Source organism: Mercenaria mercenaria, chromosome 14 (assembly GCF_021730395.1).
Source record: "Mercenaria mercenaria strain notata chromosome 14, MADL_Memer_1, whole genome shotgun sequence".
NCBI lineage: Eukaryota > Metazoa > Mollusca > Bivalvia > Venerida > Veneridae > Mercenaria > Mercenaria mercenaria.
The window spans coordinates 14,860,323-14,880,813 of NC_069374.1; the positions used below are offsets into that span (position 1 = coordinate 14,860,323).

A 20,491-nucleotide genomic window follows, 5' to 3' on the forward strand; every position below is an offset into this window, starting at 1 on the left:
TTGTTCTACTAAATTGTCCTGCCTCCATTTGAATAAATTTGAGGGATGTGATAATGATGCTACTGACCAAGTTAACTGTAGATCCATCAAGCGGTTCATGAAAAGAAGTATTCAAAGTTTCAGGGCAGATTGAGATGTTCGAGTCAATTATGGATGCTGGACCATCCACCTACTAGTATACTGAAACATATCAACTTGAACTTGTGGTTCAAGTGAGCTAAAAACACTGAATAGAAGGGAGACACAAATAAAATGAACAAAAATTCAAATATGAATGTTCTATGTCATGATTTATTTACAATGATAATGATTTTTTCTCTGTACATTATTTATCAACACCAATGACTCGCTTTTGCTCTCATTGTTAAATAAAAAATAAACATGTTTTCATCAAAATATATGTATATGCCCCTTGAATTAATACAATAACATAAATAAACTTTTCATACAATAGCAGTATTAATTTTGGAGAAAAAAAAACTTGATAAGTCACAAAAATGTCATACTTCATTTTCTGGCAATTTTGAAGTTTTCTGCTATTTGTCTAAAGACATTCAAAGACTGTATTTCATGCCATAGGTACCACTCGGAGTACCATAAATTCCTGCAGACACCCAATGGGATTAATCCCTAACCTTTTTACTTATAAAAATATATAAGTTATCCAACTAAATTTTATGCAGCCCCAAATCTGACAATATTGTTGATCTGCATTATTACAAGGAACCAAATATTTACTTGTTCCTGCATAATAATTATGTCTGTTATGTCTTTCCTTCTTAAATTTGGAATCCAAATGAATCTAATTGCATGGTAGTGAAATTTTAAGCTGTGATCAGCTAATCATATGAACAGTACAGTAAGCATATTACTGTCATTCTTGCCTGTTGTTTGTTTGGCAGAATGACTGATACCCCAACTCTTTTTTTATATTTTTTTCTTAATGTAGGTTAGAGGGCAAACACTGAGTGCACTAAGGTGTTAATCAATATTAGAAAACTTAAACAGTAGTAATAATATTGTCTTTCTTAACCTACACTTATGATTTTTTGCAAAGCCTGGATCAATACATCTTGACTAGCTTACAATAAACTTTAACATATAAAACAGGAGCTATCCAATGATAGCACGCTCAACTATTTCGGACCCTTCAGCATAATGCTACATACAGAGACTTTTCTAAAATTTCTTACTGCAAAAAAGGGGCATAAAAAGTCGGAGAATTGAACCAGGCTAGGAATGGTCATTTCATGATGCTAAAGAATTATGAAGAGTTTGAAAGCATTAGGTATACTCTGCTTACATGCAAAAATTCACCAAAATGTCTAAGTAAAAAGTCAATGTAAACCAGTTATGAAACCTACCATATGAGGTCACCTCAAGATGTCAATGATGCATGCTGAGAACAGATTTGGTCTACAAAACTTTCACAAATTTTATGTTATAACAGGGCATGATTTTGATAAAGTTTAAGCCACAATTATGCTAAAGACATGTGTGAAGTTTGAAAACATTTGCTCAGGCAGTTTTTGAGAAACAGACTTACATGCAAAAGTTTTTGTGATGTGGACCTCAATGAAAGAGGGGGCAACAGAAGCCCTACAATATGATTTTGTTTTGTTTTTGCTTGGTTTAATGTCATACCAATACAAATGTAGGTCATATGGGAACTTTCGAACTTTTTACATGTCCCGGTTTGTGTATTATTCAACTAATGACATTCAGTAAGCCGGCTGGATGACTTCCTCACAAGAAAAAGCTCTACACCCCAAGTGATGTTATGAACCCACAGCAGTGAGGAAAAAGTGATCTGAAGTCAGCAGACAACACCCACAGAGGCCACTTCAACTATTTGGAAAATATCCAAATAATCATGCATTGAGTGGCCATTTGCAAATCAAACAGCACTCTGTTATCCGATACAATAAGACTGTCTTCTGACAGAGATGAATCATATATCTACAGTCTGGTTTGTCTTCATTACTGTATATTTCATCAAAGTTTAGAAGATGATTTTATTCTTTCATTCAGTTGAATTTTACTAGACTTTAAAGCTGCTTGAGCAAACTGGAAACCAGCCGCTAATACACCTCTGTCAACTTGTGTAAACTGGGAAACAGCTGCTTTTGCATTTTTATCAGTATTTAAATGTTGATTTAATCCTACAATACAGTCTGATTTTTTTTTAGAATTTGAGACTGAAACCAGGTCCAATTGCTGATACACCTTTGGCTGCTTGTCTGAACTGGAAACCAGCTGCTATTGCATCATCACCATCATCCTGAAAATAGTCAATAAAAATCTGTATAAAACCTTCACATTCTTTTTTTGATTACTTGTTTAAAATTATTAATATTGATTTGATTTTGACAGGATTAACACCACACTGACAGAATTAAAAGTCATATGGCAACTATGGAGAAAGAATCCAGGTTTCTCTCCGACCACTAATTGAAGCACAGGTGGGCACCAATGTAGAATCAACAACCATCCGTAAGCTAGCTGAATGGATTCTATATCACAAGCAAGGTTTCAAACAAACAGCAGTGAGGGATTCCAGTCTGCAACCTTACCCACTCAGTAAATGAAGTCCCAAATATGACTTAGTCGTGGAGGTTCCGCATCCACATTTATTTTCAATTTTTCTTGAAATTTATAAAAGCTCTTTCAACAGGGAGTAACTGAAATAATTACAAACAAGAGGGTCATGATGACCCTGGATCGCTCACCTGAGTAGTATGAGCTCCATGTTTCAAATGTCAAACTGATGCTAAAATACTGAGAAAGTCAGTAGGTCACATTCATGGTCAATGAAATTCAGTTTTACAATCTGTGTACAAAAATGTGTATGTAATCCAAATTTAAAGGCTGTATCTTAAAAAACAAGAAAGTAGGTCAGCAGGTCAAGGTCACAGTCAAGAGAAATCATATTACTTGCGATCAATAGGTAATTATAATTAAACAGTCTTGGAAATAGGATCAGATAATAATTCAAGTAGTTTTTCCTATATAATTCATATAATAACTAAATGACCCCGGGGCGGGGCCATTTTTAACCCCAAGGGCATAATTTGAACAATTTTGGTAGAGGACTACTAGGCAATGCATCATACCAAATATCAAAAGCTTAGGTCATGTGGTTTTAGACAAGAAATTTTTTATTTATTTTTTCCTATATAAGTCTATATAATACTTGGGACCCCCAGGGCAAGGCCTCTTTTCACCCCAGGGGTACATTTTAAACAATTTTGGTTGAGAACCATAAGACAATGCTACAAACCAAATATTAAAGGCTTTAGTCTTGTGGTTTCAGACAAGAAGATTTTTAACATTTTTTTTCAATATAAGTCTATGTAAAACTTGGGAGCCCCGGGGCTGGGCCATATCTGACCCTAAGGGGATAATTTGAACAATCTTGACAGAGAACCATAAGATGATGCTACATACCAAATATCAAAGCCCTAGGCCGAGTGGTTTTGTTCAAGAAGATTTTCAATGTTTTCCCTATATAAGTCTACATAAACCATGTGACCCCCGGGGCGGGTCCATATGACCCTAGGGGGATAATTTGAGCAATCTTGGTAGAGGACCACTAGATAATGCTACAAACCAGATATCAAAGTCCTAGGCCCTGTGGTTTTGGACAAGGTTTTTCAAGTTTTTCCTTTTGGTTGCCATGGCAACCAGAGTTCTGCATGGAATACAATTCTTTGAACAATTTTGAAAGGGGGCCACCCAAGGATCATTCCTGTGAAGTTTTGTGTAATTCTGCCCAGTGGTTTTCAAGAAGAAGATTTTTTTAGAAAATGTTGACAGACACACGACGGACGACACACAACAAATCAAAAATCGTCACGTAAGTATATAAAATCTGTAAAAATAGTACCACAAGTATGCTGTTTGGCACACGACACACGATGGACGACGGACATTGAGCGGTCACAAAAGCTCACCATGCGCCTTTGGCTCAGGTGAGCTAAAAAACCTGAGTTGTTCAGTGAGCTCTCTGCGGCACTTCATTTATAACAAGAGCCATCGCTCGTCTGCAAGTGCTGGTCAGAATGACTTTGTAAGAAGTGTTATAGTTCAGAATTTCTAAGTACAACAAGAGCTGTCACTATTGGTGACAAATGCCCCCGAAGCAGGCTCAAGAATGCCACAGTTGTATGCGCAAAAAAATCGAATATCATTTTGTGACCTTGACCTTGACCTAAGAGGCCTGGGTCATAAGCATGACACATCTTCTCAATATGGTTAACATTTGTGTCAAATTATTTTCAAATCCCTTGATAAATGGCAGAGTTATAGACCAGACAAGGAACACCTTTGACTTCTAAGTGTGACCTTGACCTTGGAGCTAGGGGTCTGGGTCTTGCGAATGACATTTCATCTTATTATAGTGAACATTTATGTCAAGTAATTTTAAAATTCTTTCATCAATGGTAGAGTTATGGACCGGGCAAGTAACAGACCAAGTTAACCTTTGACCTCTAAGTGTGACCTTGACCGTGGAGCTAGGGGTCTGGGTCTTGCTCATGACACATTGTCTGATCATGAGGAACATTAATGCCAGGTAGATTCAAAATCCCTTAATGAAGGGCAGAGTTATGGAAACATACCTAGTTAACCTTTAACTTCTAAGTGTGACCTTGACCTTGGAGCTAGGGTCTGGGTCTTGTGCATGACATATCGCCTCATTATGGTAAACATTTATGCCAAGTTGTTTCAAAATCCCTTCATGGAAAACAGGGTTATGGACCGGACACGAAACAGACCATGTTAACCTTTGACCCCTAAGTGTGACCTTGGAGCTAAGGGTCTGGGTCTTGCGCATGACACATTGTCTCATTATGGTGAACATTTATGCCAAGTTATTTCAAAATCCCTTTATGAATGGAAGAGTTACAGCCTGGACAAGAATTTACCAGATGCACACAAGCACCGACGAACAGTGCAATTTTAATATGCCCACCTTTGGGGGCATAAAAATACCCATAATTCTGACAAAATGCAGGTTAGAGTTTTGGTTCTTGGCCTACAAAGTCACCTAATGATGATAAACAAGCATGCGCAGTTTCAAAGCTGTAGCTCTTATAGTTTCGGAGAAAATGTGGAACTAAACAAAAATTTTAACTAACGCCGATGCCAATGATCAAGTGACAATACCTCTCATGGATTTTTTTCAAAAATCAGACAATCTAAAATGTAGTCTGTTATACATGTCTAAAAAGTTCTCAAAAGTCTAAGTTTCATAACAGAAATTTTATGTAAAGTAGGAAAAATTTACCTGTATTTTACTACTATACATGTAAATGTACTCATAAAATATTATCTCGAACATGAATATTGATTTACGACTATAGATGTTTAATAACTATACTTTCTTGTTTGTTTTAAAAGTGTGAAATTTTCATATTCATATGGAGGAGGTCTGTCCCTTTGACGTATCTTCTTTAAAACAGTTTCAGTTCAGCAAAAATTCACTTTCATCAATTCCATCACTAACTTGTTTTAAGCAAATAACTGACAACCTTCAGGTGTTTTCTATCATATCAACTTTTCCTAAGGGTTGAAGCTCACAAATTATACATTGATAACACAAAGCTACATAGGCTTGCCCAATTGTATGGGTACACTAAATGTAGTCAAATACATGACACAACAAGTTTTCTTCTTACTGTAACTGTGTAATCAAGATAAATAAAAGGGAGGTGATAGAAAGTTCAAAAATTTGTACTTCAATGTAATTGCTGCAAACATGCCAAAAGGGTCACCAAAGAAACGTTCAATTTGAGTCAGCAATTTCACAAAATAGTATTTTTTTTAAAGTTTCCCCTAAATCTGCATGAATCACCTGGTCTGAAGGAATCTGAAAGAAGCTGTCCAAAGGAACATTTCAGTGCAGTTTCATTTAATGCTTTTGTATGAGATGATCTTTAAAGAAATTGCTGACAATGGAAAAACAATGGAAATCCAACAAACGTAAAACCTAAGAAAAAAAAACAAAAAAAATCATCTTTTATTGTTCATGTCCATCATTTCAAATTTTTGTTGCATTTTTAAAAACAATTCGGGTCCTTACCAGTAATTTGGAGTATGCTTTTCCGCCAGAAGGAGGTTTCGGTGAACTTGCATGTTTCCGCACTTGTTCTGACTTGGCTGGCCAGGTTGGGAACATTGATGGATCAATTGGAACAGGAGATTCTCGGAAATATTCATGCTTCAATGCCTCGCCAGCTGCAATTCTTTTACTAGGATTATATGTCAGAAACCTGAAATGCAGCCAGATGGAAAAACAGCATGAGAAAAAAAATTCCCAGATCAGGTCATTCTCTTGTACCTGCTTTACAACTCTAATACTATTATAATTTTGCATAAAAATGATGACAAAAGAGATGCTATATTTTTCAAAATGTGTATGTGCGCATATACATGAAGCAAATCCCTTCAAGAAAATTCAGTTGCTGCTACAGTCATGAAAATATATAAGGATACAGCACACCACAGGCACTTTTGAAATACTGTAGTCTGGGACCCAGGTACTAGATTCTCAGAAAAAAGGGTCAGGATGACACACAAAGAAATACCCTTTTTATACGAGTCAACCCCTACACTTTCTAAGTTGTTCCTGGGCCAACCAGAGTAACCCAATACTTTTTAGTTGCTTATTCATATATTCCCTCCAGCCAGTACTTGGGAAATACCATTATATCTAGCCCTATATACAGCAAGTAACCAAACTGCAGGCAAATTTTGGAGCAGTGCATTGTCAGATGTAGATTTCAAGTATTTGATGCTTTAGGCAGATAAAGATGGATTAACTTGCTTAATAAAATTTACTCTAACAACTGTAGATTACTGTCTTCATTTATTTATTTGTTAATGTTTATTTGGTTTAGTTTTCTCTGTCATAACATTTTTTAAACAGTTTAGATATTGTTCTTTGTTTGTCATGATTCATTTATGCAGCATAGCATTATTCTAGAAAGTATAGTATACTGGTAGTTTTGACCTATCTTAAACTTACAGCTTTGTGCCCTGTTGCCCTTCTTTTTGCATATTTAAGAAGATGCGGTTAAACCTTTGCTTTCTATTTAGTAGCAGATCTACATTTGTAGTGCTTTCAGGTAATAGTGTTTGTTTGTTTTGGGTTTAACGCCGTTTTTCAACAGTATTTCAGTCATATAACGGCGGGCAGTTAACCTAACCAGTGTTCCTGGATTCTGCACCAGTACAAACCTGTTCTCCGCGAGTAACTGCCAACTTCCCCATATGAATCCAGGGTTTTTTTTCGGCCGTTTTTATAGCCGTTATTCGGCTATATTCCCAATGCCAAAAAGTATGTTTTTTTCCCAAAATGTCAGTGCAAAAATTCCCAATCTACATTGTGAAAAAAAAATCATCAAAATTGCACAAAAAATGACCAAATTATGGACAATTTTGTAATGGAAGTATGTTAAAGATGTTCTAAAATGTGAAATAAGTGTATGAGAAATGTCTTTAAACACATCCTTACTTTATCCTATGGGACTAAATATTTCCCAATTTGGAACATTTACGCGTCAAAATTCCCAATTTTGGGGGTATAGGCTATGTTCCCAAATTAGCTAGAAAAAACCCTGGAATCAGAGGTGGAGGACTAATGATTTCAGACACAATGTCGTTTATCAAATAGTCACAGAGAACATACGCCCCGCCCGAGGATCGAACTCATGACCCCGCGATCCGTAGACCGACGCTCTACCTACTGAGTGTATACTCTGGCTTAGACAGTTTACAGTAGTTAAAATTTCTGCTGTTCCCTTCTATTATCTATGTGTATGTGGGGCCTACAAACCGCACCCTACAATAGTTATGATATAGTACACACAACATTGTGTCATAACAAGACAAGTACAACAAAAGGTGTTTATGAAAGAGGTGTACACCTGCATTCACATTCAACATTTTTTCCAATTTGTTCTCCGCAAGTAACTGACAACTTCTCTACATCACATACCGACAGAAGATATAACATGACTTCAGACAATCTATCTTTTAAATTCAAATTACCACCGACAACATACACTGCATGTAAGGGTCAAATAATTGTATGCTCCACTTCCTGAGCTAACTGGGTGGACAAAAGAAAAGCACAGACAAGAAATTAAACTAACAACAAAAGCTAGACACAACACAACTCCATTATCGATAATGTCAATACACATGAGAAATTTAAAAAGATCTTTTCTTAAAATTTACTTACCTGTTTAAAAGATTAAAGCCCTGATCTGACAAGTACTGGCCAAATTTATTTCTCAATGTGTTGTAGGGATATTCAATGAAAACGCATTTCTTCATGCCAGGCAAATCCATTACACCAGGATAGATCTTTTCAGTAGGTGTTCCTAGATCCTGTGTGAAGACAAAGGTGTATATTATTAACTAAACTAAAATGAAATAACAGGTCTGAATTCATTATAGAACTCCTTTTGCTAAACACAAATTTGGCTGGCATCTATAAATTTTGTATTACAACTAAACACATGTGCCCCCACTTACCATTATTATATGATCATATGTTACTTGTTGATAATGCAAGACTTACTAACCTTTCTATATGTAGCCAAAACGTAGGTGGGGGAGGGAGCGGTAAATAGTATTAACAAGTACAAGATGTGTTATGTGCACAACTGCACAAGCATTTCGCTAACATCTGAAAGCATTTGGTCTAGTGGTAAAACATGCTTAAATGCAAAATTTTCATAAAATTTCTCTGTTCAATAGGGGCATAATTTTGGCCAAATAAAAGAAAGTGTTGTATAACTTGCTATGTGAAGTCATCTCATTATGCCAGAGACTTATGTTGAGTTTTTTTGAACACAGAGCCTATTAGTTTTGCATACAAAACTCCAAAGTAAAAGATAGAATGACTGATGGAAAAGTACAACCTTACAGTCCTTGAGACCAGTTTTCAACCAGTACAGGATTTATAGTAGCTAGAGTTATGTAACTTACCCTGTAAGGTCAACTCATGATGCTTTATACTCATGTGGAGCTTGAAAGCATTCAGTAGCCCAAGAAGTTTTTGAGAAACCTCTTTAAATGCAAAACTTTTACTAAAAATTATTTGTTATAAAGGAGCATAATTTTGATAAAATAAAAGTCAAAGTTAAGTCAGTATTGCCTGTGGTCTTACCTAACAGTGCTGAAGATGGATGGAAAGTATTTGGCCAAGTAATGTTGGAGAAACCTGCTCACACACAAAACTTTATGTGAAGAGGAAACAGAAGCCATTGTCAATAAAACTGCAAAATAGTTGAGCTAAAACTGTCTGATCTTCAAAAGCTTTCCATTCAGTAAGTAATGCAAAAATAACCCTTACCCTGCTGAATTTCTATAATGAACTTGTCCATCTTTAATTTGAACAGTACCATTAACTGCTTATCAAAAAGATACTGACTGTATGGCGAACAGTGCAATCTTGATGAGACTGCACAGATGTGCAGGCTGATCATGGTCTACACTGGTCACAAAGGCAGAATCAATCATGTCCAACATGATAAGGGTTAAACAATGTGTTTCATAGTAAATTACATACAAGAGTATGGCTGTACCAACCTTAAATATTAATTGTAACTGTTCTATTTCTGTCTTTCCTTGCCATATTGCCTTCATAACTAGGAATTCTGCCATGATACAACCAACAGACCACATGTCTATAGGTGTGGAATACTCTTTTATACCCAACAGAAGTTCCGGTGACCTGTACCAAAGTGTGACAACAATTGGCGTATACTGCTTCAATGGCTCACCATACTCTCTGGCCAAACCAAAATCACCTATCTGAAACCATGGAAAAGTTCAGTATTAATACAAAAATGTACATGGATATATATGTACATAGCAGTGTCCATCTTCATAAAGATCCATACCTCTGGTCTTGCCAAGTGAAATCTCAAACTAAACCAAAGGTGTACAACTTCACCTACTGTATAAAAATCCTTAATATGGTTTCATGACTCTAGGTCAAAGACTTTTTAAGGTAAGTGTGACTCAATCACAGACAAGGTGACAGACATTTTTACTTAGTCTAGTGCCATAAATCTGTCCTTACTGAGTGAGATCTTGATGAAAACACCAGTACTTGTATGTATAAACCTGGCACAATCTCTAAATAACATGTTTATTTAGTATATTTCAACAATATTTTAGCTATGGTGGTATTACCAATTATTCTTAAAAAGTGAAGAAAAGCCAAAGGTGCCCACTCTGGACAGTATTTCTGGGTAAAACCACCAGTAACTTTCCTCAAGCAAGCTAGATGATGTCTACACATAACCTTCATGGGTCTCAAACAACCATAACCAGTTTGCCACAATGAACACCTCATGGGATCTTGACCTATCAGACATGACTGCAAAACGTTATGGCCCAGACAAGACCTTAAATGATCTTTGACCTCTAAGTGTGACCTTGGCCCTGGAGATACTGGCCTGGGGTTTGTGCATGACATATTAAGACTGGATATAAATTAGATTGCTCCATGCATGTCAAAGATATGGCATGAACAAGCTCTAAAATGACCCCTAAGTGTGACATAGAACTTTGAGACAACAGATTGGGGTTTTCACACTACCCTCTGTCTCATTGATGCAGACATTTATGCCACAACAAGGTCAATGCGAGAGGGCTTGATAAAAACTACAATTTTGATCAAGTTACAACATAATACATTAACTCACCTTTAAAATGCCTTTATGGCTAAGAAGAAGATTGGAAGTCTTCAAGTCTCGATGTATGATCCAGTTGTCATGGAGATGTTGTACACCTCGCAATAATTGCAACATTAATGTCTTCACTTCACCTGAAAGCACAACAACATAATCTACAGTTTTACCCCGTTACAACACAGCTTTTTGTAATACACTGACTGCATCCCACTATTAAACTTAAATACGCGAAAAAAACAACACATTTTTCAATCTTATGTAAAAGCACAGGATCAGAGTTCTAATTGATTTCCAGATTTTTTTCAAGTGATTTTCCAGGTTTTTTTCTTCACAGTGGACAGCTGGGTACAAAGTTCTAACTTCCTACAAACACTGTTTCCAGGTTTACTAGCATGAAAGAAATTGGCTAGATGAACAGTGATGCCACAGCAGTGTGGGGCAATAAATACAAGTACCATGGTTACAAAATGTTAAGAAAAGAAACTGAAAGAATCTAAATGTGTGCCCACAGAACACTGGTGCCCCTACCTCTTGTCACTATACATGGTTTGCTAACTTTAGGTCAAATACTTTTGAGATATAAGCAAGACACTAATTCTGATGGATGAACAGACATTATGGACGTGGGCAAATCTAAAGACTCTAAGTTTTGGGGTGCGGGCGAGTACAAAAAATCATCTCACCAACAAGGAATGGTTGTTTCATAGTTTCTGGGGCCATCAAGCTCTTTAGATCATGTTCTACGTAGTCCATCACAATGTATATCTTATCCATATTGCTCCCTACCACAATTTCCTGAAATAAATATCACAACTATGAAACAACTTCACATTTTTTTTTCACTACAGAAATTAGGATCTACTACCAACAGCTGTACCTTTATACAAGAAAGCACTGTCATCAGCTAGGGAACAAGATAGCTTTGCTACTGGAGCAAAATAATATTTCTTAAAAATACATTCTGCATGCTCATGGGCAGGATGTCGAGCCCGCCAGCACCTCTGGCCTCTAAGTGTGACCTTGACCTTAGACATTGGGACCTGGTTCTTGCGCACGGCACTCAGTCTCATAATGGTGAACATTCATGCCAAGTTACATCAAAATCCCACCATGCATTAAGAAGAATGCTCCGGACAAACTTCAATTTGACCTTTGACCTCCAACTGTGACCTTGACCTTCGAGATAGGAACATGGGGTTTGCGCATGACACTCCTTCTCATTGAGGTAAACATTTATGCCAAATATAAACAAGATTGGTCCATGCATGTCAAAGTTATGGTCCGGACAAAATTGGACAGAAGCACACACAGACGCACATACACCGACCCACTAAAAGTGATGACTATATATCGAGCTCACCGCAAGCGGGCTCGACAAAAATGGAACTGTGATAAATTTGGAACTGTGGCATGAAGAAAAGGTGTCATGGCACAAGACTGAGACAGCTGGGTCATGAGAATGAGATGAGTATGCTTTTAAAAAAACAAGATGTTATGAGAATAAGAGGTCTTGTTTAGGAAATAGTATAGCTATGGCATGAGAACAGAATGTCTCGTCTTGGGAGATATCATATAGCTGTGTCATGAGAATAGGCTCTCTTGTCTCTGAAATACTGTGTAACTGTGTGAAATGCCATACATTTGAAATGAAGGTAAGACTACTGACTACTTTTCTTGTAAATAAACTCATGCAGCTGAGCTATGTGAACAAGATGTCTTGCCTCTAAAATATCTTATCTGTACACTTAAAACTCTCAAAACCTGTGTGTTGTAAATGTAAGTGTAGTTACTTTATTCATTTAACCCTTAGCCTGCTGCAGGTGAATTTAACAGCCTTTGCAAACAGCTTGGAACCAGATCAGACGCCGATTAAATCGGCGTCTGATCAGGTTCCAAGCTGTTTGCTACTCTGACAATATTTCTTCCAATTTTGGAGCAAATTGAATGAACTTTACAATTTTAGCAGACGACATTTCCAGCAGACGACAATTTATCTAGCATGCTAAAGGTTAAACCATAGTGATTCACATTACTAGGTATAAGCAATAAGTGGAAAACATTATTCATTCAGTGTACTTTGACAAGAAGCAACATGTTGCATTTTAAAAGATAACCCAGACAGCAACATCTTGTGATTGTTGTAAACATGTGCACTTTTACTGACACTCAATAAGACTAAAAGTTGTTCAAACTTCCCAGCAAATGTGGGTTTAGGCCTTAGTTTAACAAGAGCTGTTGGAGGACAGCAACGCACAACTAGATGAGCTAAAAATGACTCGGGAAGACAGTAACCTCTGTAACTGATTAACAGATTTGTACTAACCAAACCAAAGCCTTGCAATATACCCCTGAAATAAATTCTCTTTATTTTCAGATCTATATATATACCATAAAGCAGATGGGTTCAAGCCATGAAAAATTATACTATTAGGTGACCCGTAGTATTGTGGTAACATGCTTGACTGTCAAAATCTAGAGGTTTCGGACTGAAGTCACGGCTGAGGAAATATACTCTCAAGTGTCTCTCACCTAAGCGATCAGAGTACTGATTCTTCCTAAAGGAAGTCTTCATTGTGTATCTGTTCTAAAAGTCAGAAACATTTTAGAACCAGACTGTCTATGCACAAAGAGCTATGCAAAGTCAGCCAGACATGCCTTATCTAAAAGCTTTCTCTCTCGCTATCTTGCTCTCTGTCCCTCTGGTCAGACAGCTTTCTGTGCTGGTAGCAGATGACTTTGGCACCTTGAGGGGCTACCTCTGTAAAGTGCATCTGAACATATCTGTCACTAATATGGCACTTTATAATTTGGTTTAATATAAATTAAGGCAGTGACCTCTGGGCTGTGCTGCCAACACAAACTTAATCTGCTAAACTATCATCACTACCATCCAAACTTTACTTAGTCAAGTACTTGTATTTTCTTCTTCAGGCTATTAACATTCAACACATCAATCAATAATAAGGTAAATGACTGTAACTTCTTTCTCAGTATAACAATCAATACTTAGTTATATGTATTTTATTAAGAGTCAGGTGACAACAAAACTTAATGCTCTGGTAAATGCTAAATAATATTTCTAACTTTACTTTCTCTCCAATGCTGCCCATGCACTAATTAATTATCAAGCTATTCCCAACTTGCCCTCAACCCCACCCCACCCAAACAACATATCTATAAATGTTAAATTTTCTCACAAGCCGGCAAAATGAAATTGATATAAATGACATGTGAATACTTTCCTGAAGAAAATTCAGAAGAGACTTGAGGTAGAATAATTATTTTTATGATTCAAATATGGAAAGTGTGATGGTCGAATGGACAGACAAAGCTGTGATATTAGACTACAGATACTGAGAACTATTTAATTAAGTTAACCTTTAGCCTGCTAAATTTCTAAAATGGACTGGTCTATCATTCAATTTGGGCAGTACCATTTATTATTAGAAGGGGTGTTCAATGAAAATATACTGACTGAATAGCGAACAGCGCAGACCATGATCAGCCTGCACATCTTGGTCTGCACTAGTCGTAAAGGCAGAATCACTTGCCGCCAGCAGGCTAAAGGTTAACAACAAATCATTATATCTTACCCTGACTGTTACTATATTTGTATGCTGGGCTTTCAACAGGGTATTTATCTCGCGTAATGATGTGATAGGAAATCCCTCTTTTTCCTTCTCCATCTTTAACCGCTTTAAAGCAACGATTTCGTCTGAAATATTTACAAGAACAATCCTAAACATGGTAGCTTATGCAATGAGATAAGTATGGGAAACAAAAGAACTTTCATTTTTATTTACGAGTATTATTGTATTAAAAAAGTTTCAAACTTTATGATAACAAGAGGCTTAGAGCTTCAAATGGGCCAAAGTAGCTCATCATAGTATGGACTCACAATCATACTATGTTTGTTTGTTTGTTTTGGGTTTAACGCCGTTTTTCAACAGTATTTTAGTCATGTTACGGCTGGCAGTTAACCTAACCAGTGTTCCTGGATTCTGTACCAGTACAAACCTGTTCTCTGCAAGTAACTGCCAACTTCCCCACATGAATCAGAGGTGGAGGACTAACGATTTCAGACACAATGTCGTTTATCAAATAATCACAGAGAACATACGCCCTGCCCGAGGATCGAACTCGCGACCCCGCGATCCGTAGACCGACGCTAAGCGGGCGGGCTAATCATACTATGTATACCATGTTTTGTTGCTGAAACTTTCAAATTATGTTTAGTTTTTTCCTTCATGTTCTTTATGCCTATGTCTTGACTTGAGCAAAACTGGCAGGAAATGCTGCATGTAAATTATTATTATAAACTGCTGTACTTTCATATTTAATGTTTCATCATCTAGTAGCTCTGTGGCTGCCCTCAAATTTGACCTCACAGGCCAAGCTAAAAGGAACTTAGTAGGGTACTACTCATACTACAGTTACATCACATTTTTTTAAGACCTGAAGTTATAAGAGATTTAAGACAATGTCAGCTAGCTTTTGAATGGGCTACCTTCTATTTGAAATACAGAGAAGAATTCTGATAGCTTAACATGGAAAACAAGCCTCAAGATTTTTACACTTTTTGTACCTGTTTTCTTATCCCTGGCCCTGTATACCACACCATATGTCCCTTCTTCTATTTTGTTCAAACAACTAAACTCTTCTACACTACGACAGCCCTGAAATTTATATACATATATCTACATTCTCTTCTGCAAGTTTGAAATACTACTTGTTCATACAATGTTTACAGCAAACAAGGTGTAAAATATTATGAAAATGTGATAACTGATTTCTATGGAATGATTCATGTACCTATATTTTTCAATATATCCATATTAATTCATCTGCTGGTCATGATCAACCTCCCTATCAACTTTCATGATCCTAGGCCCAAGCATTATCATCCGGAAACAGATTGGTCTACGGACCAACCAACTGACATCAGCAAAACAATATACCCCTCCTTCTATGAAGGGTGGCATAATGAATATTTATATGCATCAAGTCCAAAAAAAAAACATGTCATTTTTTGCCAATTCTTAACTCGATTAGGGCTGCAAATTAAACTTCAAAATTGCTAAATAAAGCCCATATACAGATGTGAAATTATCCAGTTTGTAGTAACTGGAACAAGGCATTCAAACTTTTATCAAGAAGATGAGCTTTCCATTGTATACCTGTGATGTGGCAATCATTTCTACATTATTGCTGCTTTAAGAATATAATTCTAAACATCAGTATCAAAGTAAAAAGTCAGAATCAGAGTAGTTAATATAAACGAATTTCATGCTTGACAATGAATACAGTCTGAGGCATCACTATCTTAGGCCTGCTCCCTTGGGTGGGAAAACTTGCCAGAGAAAAAACAAACATTTTGTTTTGGTGCAGACTTTATATGGTAATGCCTCTGACAGGGCCATCAAAACAATTTTTAAACTAATGTTACTGGTAAAGTTTATGCATCTGTCGAAATTCAACCCAAACTATCCATTAGATCTCAACTGCACTAATCTGTGATCTCTCATCCCAGAATTCCCTCCTGCACCATAAAATAAAAATATCTGAAAAGACCTCCCTTCCTGCTGAAAAGTATAAAGGGCCCTTTTACACAGAAAGAACTGACCCTACATGACCTGGTTTCCCTGTCACACAGGCAGCATGTAATCTCATATTATTTGTACAACTTTTTTTTGAAAAATAACATTACTGACCATATTAAGATGATTTGACTGATTACAATGGAAACAAGACTGATGTCAACACAGTTTGTGTTGATGATGTTTACAAAGTTTGATTTGAATTCGAGAGAAACTGTAGGACTTTAGTACAGATGCAATATTTAACCCTTACCCCGCAAAATTTCTAAAATGAACTTGTCCATCTTTCAATGTAGAGAGTACAATTAACTGTTAAAAGGGGTGCTTACCAAAAAGATACTGACTGAATGGCTAACAGTGCAGATCTTGATCAGACTGCACAAATGTGCAGGCTGATCATGATCTACACTGGTGGCAAAGGCAGAATCAATCATATCCAGTATGATAAGGGTTAAGACTGAAAAAGGGCCATAACTCCACAGGAAAAAACTGGACAAGGAAGTTCCAAAAATATACTCATGTCCACTTTAGGTGAATGATGTTTATCAAGTTTCATTTCAACTGGACATAAACAATACGAGGAATTGAATACACAATATTCTGAAAACGAATTAGTTGTAATATTTCAAAATCTGTAAAGGACCATAAATTCAGAAAAAAAATCTGACAACGAAGTTCTGACGTGCATGTCCACTTCATACTGATGATGTATACCAAGTTTCTTTTCAATTGGATGGATACTGTATGAGGAGTTGAGTACACGAGACTGTGATAAACAGACTGGAAGTTCAAGCACTAGATAACTCTACTGACTCCATCACTGGGGGGATAAAATCTCATACCTGTATTGCAGGAAAATATGGAGGCAAATCAGGTTTTAATTCTACTGGAGACATTGGTGGGGTTTCAGCTAAGTAACCATCATCGTCATGGTGATCATTCAAATGTACTGAACCAGTCTCACTTTCATTATCAGACTGGTCAAATTTTGACTTTGCTGAAAGAGAAAAGATGAAATATTTATAGACATAGTCTCCATTTCACAGACAGAACACTTGTCAAACTTAAGCAGAATTCACAAGTAAGCTGAAACTTGTCATTCATTAAAAATTGTATCTATGTTTTTATGCGTTTTTTAAAACTTTAGTTTGTACTTTATTTGCAAAGGTTAGTAAGGGAAAATATATACAGTCAACACTGTACATGCCAACACCAACTAAGTATTAACTGACTTTTTTATTAAATACATCACAGGCAGTAAAACTGCCAACCTTTCGTAAGTCAGCTGCATCACTTCCTCACATGAAGAATTTAACAACTTGAGCAGGGCTCGAACAAACATTGGTGAAGGGCAAGTGACTCGAAGTCACTGACCTTAAATTTTCTATGTTTAGATCATTCAAGTGGTGCCAAATTTTCAAACAGGCAACATGTACCCTAGTGATTTTATTGTGCCTAATTGTTATGGAAAAACAAATCATGACCAGTTTATTTTAGTTATTTATAAATGGTTTCATAGCATATTTTTTACAAAAGTTGTCCAATATCCAGGTATCTGATTTTCAGGGGTAAAATATATATGCAAATACATGTATTTGGACCAGGCGAAATGTCCAGTATACATAAATGTCAGTCTTGGATGGAGACCAGTTTGGAGAGGCTCTACTGTAGTTAACCTTGTTTTTAAGATTTAACTTATATATTCATATGGATTCTAAAGATATTCAAGTAGAACAATTTGGGATAGACAGGACAGGAATGGACAATGGGACAAAGTGACTGAATTTCCAACATATCCGAACAAGGGTGTACATATAAATTTTCAAAAAAGAAAAAAAAATACACAAACTTCATGTTGTCCACTTTACACCATCAGAAATCATTCAAAAGTATCAAAGTTTACCCAGATGTTTCTTGTCAGCATCTTCATTATCATGATCTGGACTCTCTGATTTGATTTTCTCATCATCTTTATGATCTTCTTCGTCACTAGAATCATCACTGTCAGTTGTTGTGTCAGTTCCTGCAAGAAACAACAAACACACGTTGGCTTACGGGCTATACATTATTTTCACCAGTGTAGGAGATTTGAATCACAGCAACAGAGCACAAATAAGAACAAATCTGACAAGTCTAGCAGTTGCATTAGTAATTACGGCCATAATTTTAACCCCTACCCCTAAAAAAGTGCTTAAAATTTAATAATACCAACAACCATTGTTTTCCTTGCATCACACCCATGAAGACTGTACATTGATAACAAAATACAAGTAAAGGGAGACTACCCAAATGAAAACAAAACATCAACATGCTTAAACAAAGCACTGTCAAATATGGTTTTTTGTTGTTGTTTTTTTGGTGTTTATGAATACATTTCATCAGAAATCTATTTTAACATTACAATCAAGAAAGGTTTGTAGTGTAACACTAACAGAATGCATTCCACTGAATGGATTGTGTTTCCAAAGTGATTTATCAACATACAGAGAATCGTTCAAAAGGCTACGGTTCAGGAAAGATTATCAGCAGAAACCAATAAATGCTCTTAAAGTTATATTTTGCATTTCCTGTTGAAATTTTCTTATTATATATGTTGCAAATATGTGTCATACATTTATGCAAAGTTTGGGGACATGACACATGTAGTTTTTGAGAATTTTTGAAAAATGTCTAGTATTTGTTTACATTTTTCCTGAGTAATCCATGGTGTGTATGCATATCGGATCCCTCTCAGGACCTTCTTCATGGTAAACAATGAACTCCAACATTGCCGCTTTGTAAGGGTGCTCGTAAAATTGAAATTTTCTTCCTGAACACAGGTTTGTGCATAAAAACATATGAATCACAGGAAGACGTAGCTATATACCCTTGTTTTTTTTATTATCATGTTCCCTATTTAATATATTCAGTCCTGTCTGATATCAACAGTGTCTTCACAAACACAAGTGATAAGAAATTTCAAAACTCATAAAAACATGGTACTATGATACTTAAGTTACCACAACGTTTAATATGCCATACATGTACATGAATGATTCTCACCTGATCCAGAGTCACTCTCTGTGTCCTCACTTTCGTCCTCTGATGGAGACATTGCTGTGTCGGGAATCTCATGCTTCTCCTCAATATGTTCCTCTTCTGACTCTCTAATCTCCTTCTTCATCTGAACTTTTCTCTCCTTTGGCCGCTCATGTTCTTCATGAACCTTTCCACCTGAGCTAGAGCCTATATATAGAAATAGCCATTTCAATATGAGTCCATCATCTTCAGTTAATTTACTGTGAAATCATTAATATTTGTGGGGGACTAATTTTTGTGGATTTCGTGGTTGAGTCAATCCACGAAATTTAATCCCAATGAACAAGTAAAATTCCCATTAATTTTATGTTCAAAAGTTGAAATCCAAGAATTCATATCCCCATGAAATTGCCGTTTTGACCAAAACCACGAAATTAAATGATTTTACAGTATTAGAAGTCTTAGTGTGAAATGAAAGAAACTCACTTGAAATAAAACAAGAACTACCGGAAGGACAGCATGTTTGAAAATAATCCAATAAATAAGTGAAAATGACAGATAACATACAGGCCTTGGTAAAATGGATACTGAAATATAACACTTTCAAATTATTTTCTGATCAGCATGATCAGGCTGCTGGAAACCTCTATTAAAGTAATAAGATCGTTATTCCAAGTAAATAATCAAAATGCCTTCAGATTTAAAACTCAATAAAAGTATGTCTCCTAAAATTTGATCTCTACATCTAATAAATTGTACTGATCTCAAAGAGTCTATCAATTTTTTTTCTAGTGAAAAACCTTCATGAATCATCAGCAAATATGAAATCTTTGAATATTTTAAACAGTTTCCTCCCCTTTATCACCAATTACATCCTGGTTGCCAGGAAATGCAAGAAAAACAGGACTTTTTTTATCATAACTGTAGAATAATGATAAATACCTGAGATTTATATGCAGAAAACAGTCCTACATGTATCTTTGTTAATGAAAATTAAACTAATGGAAGTGAAATTGATTTTATGACTTCTACGTGCATATATCATCAGCCTCATTCTAAAAGGATGAACCTGCATTTTTGCCAAAATTTTTTAATGTCATTTTCAAAAAGGTAAAGTATTCCCACGTCTTTTGCGATGATGTCGGATACAATAGCCATCGCAAA

The 20,491-nt window shown here is 36.1% G+C and overlaps 1 protein-coding gene across 1 annotated transcript in view; it reads right to left on the bottom strand.

Annotated features, from left to right (window-relative positions):
- Positions 1 to 263: 263 nt before the first annotated feature.
- LOC123526438 (cyclin-dependent kinase 11B-like) overlaps positions 264 to 20,491 on the bottom strand; it is a 44,796-nt gene continuing 24,568 nt past the window's right edge. The window contains exons 7-17 of the mRNA XM_045305582.2: positions 19,352 to 19,534; positions 18,213 to 18,332; positions 17,152 to 17,306; positions 15,298 to 15,388; positions 14,306 to 14,427; positions 11,396 to 11,507; positions 10,725 to 10,846; positions 9,601 to 9,825; positions 8,246 to 8,394; positions 6,083 to 6,272; positions 264 to 2,281 (exon numbers count right to left, since the gene is read on the bottom strand). Of these exons, the coding sequence (XP_045161517.1) occupies positions 2,186 to 2,281; positions 6,083 to 6,272; positions 8,246 to 8,394; positions 9,601 to 9,825; positions 10,725 to 10,846; positions 11,396 to 11,507; positions 14,306 to 14,427; positions 15,298 to 15,388; positions 17,152 to 17,306; positions 18,213 to 18,332; positions 19,352 to 19,534 (1,565 nt within the window). The 3' untranslated portion in view covers positions 264 to 2,185. The remainder of the gene's footprint in view (positions 2,282 to 6,082; positions 6,273 to 8,245; positions 8,395 to 9,600; positions 9,826 to 10,724; positions 10,847 to 11,395; positions 11,508 to 14,305; positions 14,428 to 15,297; positions 15,389 to 17,151; positions 17,307 to 18,212; positions 18,333 to 19,351; positions 19,535 to 20,491) is intronic.